The following is a 13,002-nucleotide window of genomic DNA, read 5'->3' on the forward strand; positions in this document are numbered from 1 at the left end:
TAAAATGTTATCACTGTAGTGTTATTATTATGCTGCTATATAGACATGTTCACTAGTCGAACTTCAAGTAGTCTCCAAAGGAGATCAGTATTGTAATCTCCGTTTTAAAGAAACTGAAACACAGGAGTGAATAGCTGTTGGCAAAGGTCAAGCAACGGGCCTACAGACAGGGAGGAGCATAAAGCTGGTCTCCCACCTCCCAGCTTCAAGCCAGCAGCTACATCTTTGGAAAAAAAAAAAGACTTGTCTTCTATTTACACGTTAAGATTAAATACCCAAGATCATCATCTTTATGATGGCTCCTACTACATGAAATATATTATGTAAAAAATATATTACAACTCCTCCCCACAGGAAACGCATACAATGACATACGTGCAATATTTACTGTTGACATCTGTCCTCCTGGAGCTTAATTTCAGATCAGCTGCTACAATCATGTGCTGATTATAAAAAATTAAAGGCAGCCTGACCATCTTCAACCAGCAGAAGGCAGTAAAATCATAAAATGGAAAAAAACCCAAGCCTTTAACTTCTTCCCTGAACCCAAGCTCGTGCTGTTAAGAGTCCTGGGCACCCAGAGAACGAGGGGACATACTCTTTAGACAGCATGGCGAGTAGCAATGCCAATTCCAGGCATTCAGACAATTCAAGCCACGTTCTTCCCAAATGTGACACTTTTTTTTAATTTTTTTTTTTTTTAAGGCCAGACTGTTTGATACACCCAACGATTTTCAAGAGGCTACACGCAGACTAACGAAGAACCTTTTTCACACAAGACTAACAAAAACCTCGGCCTGACCAAGCTAGGGAAGCGGTTACTCTGACCTACGTCTGGAGTAGAGACAGAAAAGCCGTTTGAATTCGAAAACCGGTGCCGGCATTAGACCAAACGGAGATGTGTTGAGGCTGGAAATACCGCTAGCTTCAAAAGAAGGGGATTTTGGCACCGCTTTGCCGAGCCCCGGGCCCCCGCTCCGCTGCGCTGCCTCTCCTCGCCTCAGGCGGCGGCCACCGCGCCTCAGGCAGCGCCCGCGCCGCGAGGACTACAGCTCCCAGCAGGCAGCGCGCGGGCTCAGCCCCCCACGCGCGTCCCGCCGCCGCAGCGCCCGCTGGGAGTTGTAGTCTGGCCTGGTCCCGCATGGCTGAAGCCCTCGGGAGGCCGCTCGGCCGGCCGGCTCCGCTACGAAACTCGGCGAGCGGGTAAGCCGCCTTGCTGCGGGAGGCGGAGGCGGCGGCGTGGCAGCTCCCCGTGGCAGCTAACGGCTGCGGCGGGCGCCCGGCCCTCAGCTCCTCCGCCCCTTTACGGCAGCCCCGAAGGGCCAAGGCGTGGCGATAGCGTGAGCGGGAAGCGTAAACGACCCGCGCCTGCGGCGGCCCCCGGCGCCGGCCGGCGGAGGGATCTGTGGCGCGGTCGGCGGGAGCGGGGGGCGGCGGGGGCCCGGGAGCCTCCGCGGCGCTGGGCGGAGCGGCCGCGTGCGGTAAGTGCGGCGAGGCCCCGGGCGGGCCGCTTGGCCGGGTCGCTGCCCGGCGCGGCCAGAGCTTCTGGGTCACTTCAGCGGAGAGAGCGGGGGGGGGAGCGGGAGGAAGGCGCGGGCGCGTCAGGGAGAGCAGCGGGAGCTTCGCCTCCGCTCGCCCGCCCGCCCGCCCTGGGTGCGCGCTGGCGCCGCGCGTGCGAGGGTTTCACGGCGGGGCTGCGGCCCGTTGCTTGGTGACGTGCTGTGAATTAAACGGTTGCGCCGAGGCGGGGGGGGGGGGCAGCCGCTCCGGGGGCTCCCGCGCGAGCGGCGCTTCCTTGGCTCCGAGTCCCGAAGGGGCAGAAACGTCCTAAGTTAAGCGCAGGAGAGACAGAGAGAGGAAACGAACACACACAAAAAAGCTGTTTTTTCCCCCCACCTGCCCTTTGTTCTTCGCCTGCCCTTTGTTTTTATCAGAACCTCGTTTCTGGCTGTCTTGGTGCGCGGCCGCAGCTGGAGAGGTAACTCCTGCAAAATGACATCTTGGCGATCCGCGTTCGTGCTCTGTCAGCGGCTTCCGCGTGGATTTTGCTAAGCGTCCTCGCTTCTAGCTCGATTTCTTTCCAGGTAGAAAAAAAAAAAGCGAAGGGGTCCTCATTTTTACAATTGACCCATCCCTTTCGTTGAGTTGCATCAGTGGATTAGCTTGCTCTCCTCTCATTAACTTTGGGGGGGGGGGAGAAAAACCCTAAAAAGCAATCACCTTGCTGCAGTCATCCCCTCTCAAAGACTGGGTAAGTAGAGGCCCTGAGACGACGGGGCTTCGTTTTGCGTTCAGAGGCCTGTCCTGCCAGTCTGAAAAGTAGCGCCATAGTAATAACGTACGTTCTAGATAACTTCTTAAATAAGAGGACTTCAATGTAAAACCGTTAGACTCAGATTTAATAATAGGGGTTGCATTGTGCCCGTTGGGCTTTAATCTGTATTCACAGTGACCTTCCGCTGGTATTATTCCATTAATTTCAGTGAAACTATTACTGAGAAGTTCTTAATGCTAATGGGAAGAAGAGCCTGTGTTCTCCCTGTGGAATAAATTGGTCCGTTTTGTGTTAGTATTCTGCTTAGGAGTCCTTTTCACATCTTAGCACAGTACTGGGGAAGAAACGTAAAGGGATGAAAGAAAAATGTGCTGAGATGACCGTTGTCCTTTAAAGGAAAATGAGCTGCTTCTCTGAACAGTAGAGTTTGTTTCATTCCTAATTTTAGCCAGAGGGAGCTTTTACAGTTATTGGCTTTTAAGGCAGTCACTAGCCTCTACGTAAATGACTGTCTCTGACTGATCACGTAAGAGCAGTAACTGGACCAAACACCCCTCTTGAAGAAGTTAATCTTACCAGCTTTGTCAGCTGGCGTCAGTGACAGCTGTCCATGTAGTCTTTTCTTCTCTCCCCTAAAAAAAAGAGGAAAAAAAGGCAATAAATTAAAACCTTACCTTAAAGAGTCTTTCTCTTAACCCGACGTAATGCAAGGCTAAGCAAAATGGGGTTGTAGCTGCTGTGTTAATCATTTTCATTAGTAAAAAACATCAGTCTTCCCTTGTGTTTGTGAGCTCGCTTTTATTGCCTCTTCTGTGAAAAAAGCAGCTGACAAACATTTATCAAGTAGTACAGTGGAGTAGCAGAAGAAACAGGCTAGAGAAGATTGGCAATAGACTGTGTTTTTTCATGCGCTACGTGCAGATCCCAGAAACAGTGCATCTATGTGATTTTCAGGCTCTGAAGACAGGGAGGCCGAGACATCTTCGCACTCTTTTCGCCTGTCAGCATTATGAATTGCACCAGCAGGGGTTAGGGTTAGTTTCCCTAATTACTTAAACTAGGTTCCCAGAGGAAACGAGAAGTAACATGGTTTAGTCTCCACCCTGTTTTTGATCCTGATTCAATGGAGAATAACACATGAAAAGGTAGATACGGTTCTAGCTTCTCCCCGGCTAGCATACTTTACTCCTTCTAAAGTAAGGAAGGTACACGGTCCGCATCAGTGATGGTGTATGCTCCTGATCAGAGTTGGTAATTACGTGAGATGGTTCGCTTTTATGCCCTTCATCACCTGTTGTTGTAAGTACTTCACTAAAAATATGTGACGGTTGCAGTGATGTACCTCTATTTATCAATTTTTGATGTCCCAGAAGAGTTAACTGTTGAAACAGGAGCTCTTAATTTTTCAGCTAGCTATTCAAGGGTTTGGTCTACTAAGTATCATCAAGGCAATCTCCTATTCAATTATTTTAAAGTGAACCATTGACAGGACACATGAAGTGAAGGCAGCTTTATTAATTAATAGTAGGCTTCTTTGCTAAATGATACAGATGGACTATAAAGGGAGTTCTGTCTAGACTCCTCATATTTCCTGAAAACACGGATAAATATGGAAGGTAATACGTAATTCTTCTGTATTATAAAAAGAGTTTAACGTGCTTTTAAGTTGAAGTCTGCCTCGTGCTGCAATTCAGAAAGAGTGACTAAATGTGCTTTTCCACGCCCCCCTATTTTAACAATCTGTAAGCAGCTTTTTTTACAAAGTAATCTGCGCTGCAGTGGCTTATACCACCGTTTTACCAATCTCATTTTTGTAATACAGATGAACTACTGTAGAAAATGTGATCAAATCAGAAGAGAACCTTTATTGCACCACAAGGGCTGATTAGAAGGGTTATAAAGTAAACACAGAATTTATGACAGTATTCTACCCATTTGTTGATGTCATCCCTCTTACAAGTTAATTCTGTACAAAATGGTGTCCGTGTTACTGCACACGTTTTCAGTAACTGTTTTCTGCCATGTCCATGTACAGCAAAACATCTAGCTGTGTCCTTCAATCTCTCCAACATCTGTACGCTTTGGGTTAGAAAATTCTTGATTAGAAATCTGAAAAAAATGCTTTTTTTAAAAGCAGGATCTGGTTTTTGGTGCTCAGAACCCCAGATGTGAGGGAAGAAGTACTTATTCTATTCCATGTAATGGAAAAGAATAGTGTCTATTCTATTTAATGAAATACAGCTATTCATTTCACTGTAAATTAGAATGAGTGTACTCATATGCCAGCACAGGTTACGTGCTCTAGATCGGTTTGTTGTGCAATAGAGAGCCATTGGAGAACATTATATTTTATTTAGCTTTGTATGGTAATTTTATTGGTGTGTATTTGGAATTAAATGTTTTTATTACTTATTCATAGAACATGTGATTGCTTTTCACTCCCTAGAAATGGAGGATTCTGCAAGTTTATTACTGTTTCTGGCCATGTTAGGATTAAGTACCTAAGCGTGCTGGTGGTGTTATGCTCTGTGTTCTCTGTGCCCATGGATATGTTTATATTTTTGTTTTTACAGTAGCAGAATTTAATGTCTTACAAGACAGCGATGGCTTTTTCTCTAGAATTTGAATATGGAGGCCACAGGGACAGATGAAGTAGAAAAGATAAAATCAAAGTTTATGTCTGCATGGCACAACATGAAATACAGTAAGTGAAAGCATGTGGTACAATCCTGTCTCCATTGGAATGAATGGAACTTTTCTTGTTCACAGGAATGGGATCATGAGTCAGAAAATAAAATAATTTAAATACGTTAAAAATAAATACGTTAGTAATACTACCATTGCATGGTAGTAATACCATGCAATGTGGTCCTTGAAACCATTTTTACTTTGATGTTACGATAAACAGGTTGAGTAGACACACTTGTTTAGCTCTTCGTTTTTGAAGTAAATTTACATCATTTCTTTTTTAAGTTACTGTTGTCTTAAAAAGAAATACGTTGTGCAGATAAGTACAGAGGACGCTAGATTTGCATAGACTTTTAAACGGGGACAATATGGGATCACCTGTGCAAGGAGTTACTTGGGGCGAAAAAGTAAGATGATGCCTGCAATACAAACTCCACTGAAGAACCTAGTTCCACACACATGAGTAACGTATTTTTCCACGATTCAACATCAATGATTTGTTTTTTAAAAAGTAAGTTTTCAACTGTATCCTTTAAAATCCTAATCTGTCCTTAACCTTAATTTTTCTGGTTTTCCTCCAGGATGGAGGTTGTTCAGTTTTATCACTATTTTTCTGATAAATTTTGTTAATTATCATAATTGTATCTTGGAGATGTCCAGTAAGATGAAAAGATTCTTTTCTTCTATTTTCTTTAAGGTTACCAGGTGGCTGAAGGGGAATAGTAGTTGTTACACCCTACACGTGGAAGGAAAAATTCAAAAAACGCTAGGGGCGGGATAAAAAAAAATATCGTAAGATTTAGACTTAAGTGCAAAAGTTACTAGTTTAGTATTTAAGTAACGCTACTTTTTCAAGTCTGGGCACATTGTCAAAAATCTAAAAACTGAATACATAACATTAATCTGGCTGTTCACATTTATACAACATATCATGACATTTTTTTGAAACAGTATGCAGAAGTTATATTTCCAAAAGTAAAACGAACTTCTTGACTTCATATACATGTAGTAATTTTCCGCATCCCTTTTGTCTGAAATATATAATTTGATTTTTGTGAAGAAATATGTTTAATCCGACAGGACATGCAGTATTCTTCACGCATTTTCACTGGTCATATGGGAAGCTTATTCTATATTACAGGAGTTGCAAACCTCAAAGAATCAAACTATGCAGTAATGATTTCACATACAGAGACACAGCAACTTAAACTCAGCTTTAGCACTTCTGTATCCTAACAATTTAATTCTAAACTATGCAGTATTAGACTTGTATTAACATTCAGACTTTCATACATGGGTAACATTACTATTAAAAGAGAACTCTAATCTGTTTTTAGAGCTGTTAAACTTTTCATTATTTCTGAAAGCAAAAAACCCAATTTCAGTACATTTTCTCTGCATTCCTCTTCTATGGGATGTTTTTGGCTTAATGAGATGCTATTAGAAACGCCTTTCTGGAATACCTCAGTCACAAATTGCATTTGTTTTGTATCTATTTTAGGTTGGGTGTTGAAAACAAAAACTTACTTTAGTAGAAACTCTCCAGTCTTTCTGCTAGGAAAATGTTACCACTTCAAATCTGATGGTATGTACATAGCACTCTTCTCATTCCAATCTTTTCTGCAAGAGCTCTATGAATATCTTTCTAATCCTCTTAGAAAGACCTTCATTAACAATTACTGAATTCAAAATGTAAACGTGAAAAGCCTACAAAATTCTCATTTGACTTTCCAACAGCATTAATGTAACCCATCCTACCCTGTATTATTCAGTGCAAAACCAGCATCCAGTCTTGTTCTTCTTTGTAAACATTAGTCCTATAATTTGCACTTTACTTAATTTACCGAGCAAATTGAGGTTTTCTGCGTAAAACCTCAGCAAGGAAATCGTGACAATGCCTATACAAAAAGTCACTACACCAGATACCTTCATTGTCATTTTCCACTATGCTGTTTTCTAAGAACCCTTCTTCTGAATGCCTTTCACTGTTTGACCATTTACATTTAGCTGAATTAAGTTGCTCAGAAACAAGTCAGCAATTCCTTTGAAACCTGCTGGCTGCATCATTCTTTGTTTCAGCTAGCGCACCTCTTATTATGTTTGCCCTCTCATTTTCCCTTCTTGTGTTTGAAGTGATCGTTACCTTTTGCAGGGTTGCCCTATCTTTCTAACAGAATAGTAGCATACCTTCATTTTCCTCCTAATAACAAAAATTTCATAGCAAGGTATAACTTACGTTGTGCTTTGCGTTACAGAATCTGGTGAGCTTTCTACAGATGGATCCAGTTTTGATGATATCAACACAGAGATTTCAGGAAACGTTGAGGAGTTCCGTAAAGATTTTATTTCTAGAATATGGCTGACTTACAGAGAAGAATTTCCTCAGATCAAGGGATCTGCATTAACAACAGACTGTGGTTGGGGTTGCACACTGAGAACTGGTCAAATGCTGTTGGCTCAAGGTCTTATGCTTCATTTTCTTGGTAGAGGTAAGTCACAAGATGAAGATGTCTGTATTTGGCGTGATAATCGCCCATGATTATCATTTTGGAGAAAGTGGCAGTCTTTGTTCACGTAGCCAGAATCTGAAGTGCAAGCTGGTTTTGGTTCTGAATTCTTTTTCATTAGTATTGGAATTGTTATGTGGCGTCAGAGCAGTGATCTAGCTAATCTACTATTCTATTTCTGAGAAAGGAAATACCAAGGTGTGGCAAAGGAAGATACTGGAAACACCACTGAAGTTAATTGTGAAGTAAAAAAACACAAAAATTTATGATCCGATACTTAAGTATTCATCTTATCCATGTAAATATCCAGTTCTCTTGAATCTTGCTAATTTGTTGAACTCGAGATGTAGAAATGAGTTCCACGGTCCATAGCTAAGGGCTATGGCAGAAGTGATGTTCTTTTATCAGTGTTAAGGTTGTACATTATTCAATTTCTTCTAGGATTAATATATTGAGTTAATAGAAGGATTCTAATCTGACTTCAATACATCATTCTTTGTGTTGAAATTTTCACTAGTTCATTTCCTCCCTTCTCCCCTGCCTCGTGTACTTACTAAAGAACTTCCCTTTTTTTCTTATCTTCATCTCTCTGAAAATACTTTCAGTCACATGAAAGGAGTTGCTTTTAAGAGACTTGGAACACGTTCTGCTTTCAGAGGCTGAGCATGCGTGTCCTCCCCATTCTTTCAAGCCTGAGTCACGTCCTGCATGGAGGTATTTGGGTTCTCTAAGTTAACCACCTTTTCGTCTTTTTTTTTTTTTTTTTTTCCACGATCACTTTCAGAATCCGCCACATTGCCCCTTTCAAACAATCGTTCCTTCCCTCTGTCACCATGGCTTTTTTCAGAGATGTTCCGAGCTGCGGGCCTGAAGCCACCCTGGTGTGCCCGTCGGAGAGAATACAGTGTATTGTTTACTCAGCCATTTGGTGGCCCCCAGGATTACGTTAGTAGCAGATAGTTCTGAAAGCCTGTTTTGATAATACTTTGCACTTAACTGTTGTGTCAATGTGATGTAAGCTGTGAACAGAATCCCAAGCCAGCTGCATCACATCATCTTTCTTGGCAGTGTCATGGCTGAACTGTCGAATTGGCTTATTGAATATTCTTTTTGCTATAGATATTTAAGTCATAAAACCTAACTTTATTCCTTTTCACCTGACTGCAAATACCAAAACGTACAAGAACACCTCTGCTGAGAGGACAAAGCCCTTAAAGATAACTTTTGTTATACCCACACGTAAAAAAATAAAAAAATCTGACTAGAAGAGTACATGTAAGTAGGAATGCATAATGACCTGTTTTAAGGTAACCCAAAATAAAAAAAATCCCAAGTTTGTATCTTTAAACTCTATGGTTAAAAAGACTTTCTTGCACTGTCCCCCATGCACCTAATTTGGAAAGTGATTTGGTGATTCCAAATCCATTTGGCTAGTATTTCTGTGGGAATCCAGATGTGTAGAAAAACAGAATATGTGTGGTCTTTCTGGATTACTTTTCTCATCACCCGACAGCTGGTGAATTATCTTTTGAAAAGCTTTTTATGAGATTTGGGTAACTTCTTAAACATATTTAAGTGTTTACATGAATTTTTTCATTGCTGCTTATTCTTTTCCCAGAGATGTTTCCATTTAGTTTAATGGTATTGTTTCTGGTACAAAGCAAAACCTGACTGCAGTTTCTAGCTAGAATGCTTACAGTTCCACTACTATGTGAAATATTCCAGATATTGCAGAATGATGTTGTAAGTACGTTTTCATTTTAAATGTTAAGGCACTGGTAAGTTTTACTGTGCTAAAAACGTGGCCTTAAATGTGATAGTCACAATACAGGAACAGCGAGGCCCATGATGTTCTGTTGAGCGTATGTGTGCGTCTGCCTGGGGCTCTTACTCTTCGGCAGCAAATAACAAATAGTGGGGGAGATGGATTGGGGCCATCACCAGCAGCACCTGGGACATAACTGGAAGCCTGAGTTAGATTTCAGAATTATAGTGCTGCTGCCTCTGTGCCTCCACTTTGCTTCTCAGTCAAAGACTTTTACTTGGACGCTTCAGCAAGAATTGCAGGGAGGATTGCAGCTCTTGCTCTGCCAGTATTTGTTGTGAATATTTTCGTCTTGCTGCTGTAACTGCAACTAGCTGAGCCACCAGCAGCATACAGAAACCGGGCTCGCTGAGCAAAAAAAAGCACCTCATCCTCAGGGTTTGTTCTTTACTGCTGCGAGTGGCTGCCTTCCCCGTCGTGTTCTGGGATGCTCGTTATAGACCTTCAGAATATTTTCTGGTCTAGCAGGACATTCATGGTGGTTTGGAGATTTCCTCACGTACTCTCTGTTACAAGGAGTTCCTCAAAGTTGTGGGAGAGGCTCAGTCATCTGACGAGGGAAGCGTTACTGTTCTCTAGATAGGCTGAACCACTGTTACAATATTAATAGGAACACTGCCTGTAGAGTGTATTGTTAGAGAAACCTACTGCTAGAAACACAGACTGTAGATATTATACTGAAAAACTTAATTATTAAACAAGTCTGTCTTGAAATCTAGGTGAACCTAAGAATTCACAAATGTAGTAAATAAAGAAATCGTGTATTTTTCTGCTGATCTGCTTTGACTGAGGTCTATTGTTTTACATTTTGCTAGGAAGAAGTGTTTTTTTTTTTTTTTACATGAATGTTTTCCCCCAAGGTTTTTTTTTTTTCTTAATAACTGATAAACCAGAAGAATAGAAAACAGCTACTGAAACTTATTGTTTAACTTAGATAAAGCTTTTTAGCTAGTACTTAATAGCTATTTTTCTGTACTTCTAATATATACGATGCTTCTAATCTGTGTCCTGTAATCAGATCTATCTTGTATATCTTAACTGAGTGATCTACTATCTCAGATAGGACAAATGGCTAACAAAGTGTACTGTTCTACTGTCACTCAGCAGAAAATAAAATCAAGCCATACTGCAGTTGAATAAGTGCTCTTTGTTTACATTTTAATATTGACATTCGCATCGCAGTATGTAAAGCACATATTATTTGGGGGAGAGGGGGCAAAGGAAATGGATGTGGTTTGCTAATTATACCAAAAGTTAACATTAAGCCTAACATGCACGTTAAATTTTTTTGCTGCAGCCTGGATCTGGCCAGATGCACTGGACATTGAAAATTCAGATTCTGAATCATGGACAACCCATACAGTGAAAAAGCTGACTGCATCGTTTGAAGCATCACTTACAGCGGAAAGAGAAGCCAAGATTTTGTCAAACCATCATAAGAGAACACTAAAGGGGAACTGTGGTGACAATGAAATGAGAAATGAGGTTTATCATAGAAAAATAATTTCTTGGTTTGGTGACTCTCCACTGGCAGCTTTTGGCTTACATCAGCTAATAGAATATGGAAAGAAATCTGGAAAAATTGCTGGAGATTGGTATGGGCCTGCAGTTGTTGCACATATTTTAAGGTAAAAATATCTTTCCTTTTTTTTTTTTTTTTTATCTTTACAGTGCCTTCGCATTACAGGAGAAGCATTCAAAAGTTTCATAAAATTGCTTCACCTTAATTGAATATCTGACTGTTATTGGCTTTGTAAAATGTCCATAGTAGTAGTAATTTCAGAGCTTTTTCAGAGACAGGAAGGGAAATATTAGTAGGTGCAGGAACTGAACTCTGAGCCTTTGCCCAATCTTCAGGAAAGAAAAGGCATTCCTGTTTTCCTGTACTTTGGGCAGTAGAAGTCCCAAGGTCTTTCCCAAACCTGAGCTTTTAAGTAGAGCTGTATTTAATGAAATGTTCTAAAAACTAACCACTCTTTCAACCTTGGAACATGCATAACATTATAGGGTTTTTTTTTTTTTTTTAATACTGTAACCTGGGGGCTGTAATGTACTGATAGTGTAATGAAATGTCAGAGCTAAAATTGATGTTTTCAGCATTTCTTTGCACACATCAAATTCTTGTGAAACTGTAAATGTATGGGACTATTAATATTATAATTATATCATAGTAAAAGTAAAGGGTCTGTGACATTCAGTGTGGTTAAAAAAAGTCGAAAGTCAAATTTCTCCATACTATGTACCTTTATATGCTATTTCTTTGAATGTTACAGATTTTTTGCTTTTTACAGTCGTATGTTCTTAGTGCATTCCAGTTTAGTTATAAACTGAATCTCTAATAAGTGAAACAGCAGAAGTCAAAGTTCATACGTATGCTACCTATATGTAGGTAGAAGAATTTGATAATTAGTATACAGGTATACTCATCTTAAATGAGCCTATGCTGAAATACTCCAGCGGATATGGGTGCATACATTCAAACGCATACGGTGATGTGACAAGTCAGCATTCTTTATGTGCTTTCTTGCATTTTTTTTCTGATAATAGAAACTATCAGAATTCTTTTTGCATATTTTAAATTGGACTCGCTCATTTTCCTAATAAAAAAAAAAAAAATTGGTCCGAGCATTCCCTTCAACATAAACCCACCAGTGATTTTAAACGCTGCAAAGGTTTCCTTTCCTAGATCTGCTTTCTGCCTTACAGCAGTACTAAGAGTGTATAGCTCTCTCATAACTTAAGAATGACTATACTAAATGATTCCTCAAAATGTATTGTGAAATAAAGGGATAGTGACCATTTAATGCAAACATGTATTGAAAGTCAAAGGGTAATCTTCTATTTTGAACGGTTTAATTTCTTTACAAATGTTGTCTTTGATTGATGATCATGCTTCAGACTATTGACATATATTTTCTTTTTAGTTTTTAGGTCCATTACTCTTATTCTTTTGAGGACAGTCTAATAATACCTTTACATTTTGAAAATTTTGGTGAAACCTTGCAGCTTTTTTTTGTGTTAGCTTTTATTTCAGTAGACGTGAAGTGCTAATTTGTGGTTAGGATATGAGTTAAGGCTAACTAAAGAAAACAATCATGTTGAAATTAGTATTTTTTCTGAGCAAATTTAGCTTTTACTGTCCCCATATACAAGACAGAAAACTGTTATAAACTGAAAGAAGTTAGGGAGTGAATATGAATTTCATTGTAAAATAACGTGGGGTTTTGTGTGTGTGTGTGGTTTTTCATTGTTTCTTCTGAATAGCCAGTCACTGTCGTCTTTGCTTGAGAGAAAAAATACTGTAATATACGCTGGCTCTGGGAAAAGATTTTAACAGAAGAACCCACCACCCTATCTGTGTTTATCAGAAATGGAAGATGTTTGAATTTTAAAAAGTAAACAATTAAAAATAAGCTGTTTCTGAAAATTAAGTCATTTATATTTGCTTACTGTTAGTTTCTTTAAAATCAGAAGAGAGTTGAACAGTTTTTTGTTTGTACTTAGAAAAGCTGTTGAAGAAGCAAGAGACCCTGAGCTTCAAGGAGTAACAGTGTATGTTGCTCAGGATTGTACAGGTAAATGTTGTGGCTATGTAGATTTTGGCAAACACTTTACATCTTTTTAAGCCTTTCAGTAAGCATGAATCAATAGACCTCTACAGGAAAAAAATCATATTCAAAAATGAATCCACAAAATTGGGATTATGT

The 13,002-nt window shown here is 40.1% G+C and overlaps 1 protein-coding gene across 7 annotated transcripts in view; it reads left to right on the forward strand.

Moving 5' to 3' along the window:
* Positions 1–1,084: 1,084 nt before the first annotated feature.
* Positions 1,085–13,002, forward strand: part of ATG4C (autophagy related 4C cysteine peptidase) — a 29,308-nt gene continuing 17,390 nt past the window's right edge. Inside the window, exons 1-7 of one of the 7 annotated variants that reach the window (XM_068953411.1) lie at positions 1,127–1,203; positions 1,935–2,084; positions 4,849–4,979; positions 6,465–6,548; positions 7,219–7,452; positions 10,593–10,923; positions 12,800–12,870. In XM_068953411.1, coding sequence (XP_068809512.1) covers positions 4,904–4,979; positions 6,465–6,548; positions 7,219–7,452; positions 10,593–10,923; positions 12,800–12,870 — 796 coding nt within the window. In that variant the 5' untranslated portion in view covers positions 1,127–1,203; positions 1,935–2,084; positions 4,849–4,903. Of the gene's footprint in view, positions 1,204–1,233; positions 1,482–1,631; positions 2,085–4,848; positions 4,980–6,464; positions 6,549–7,218; positions 7,453–10,592; positions 10,924–12,799; positions 12,871–13,002 lie in introns of those variants that run through there. The other 6 variants (XM_068953415.1, XM_068953412.1, XM_068953414.1 and 3 more) reach the window with 6 other exon arrangements.

Source organism: Struthio camelus, chromosome 8 (assembly GCF_040807025.1).
Source record: "Struthio camelus isolate bStrCam1 chromosome 8, bStrCam1.hap1, whole genome shotgun sequence".
Taxonomy (NCBI): domain Eukaryota; kingdom Metazoa; phylum Chordata; class Aves; order Struthioniformes; family Struthionidae; genus Struthio; species Struthio camelus.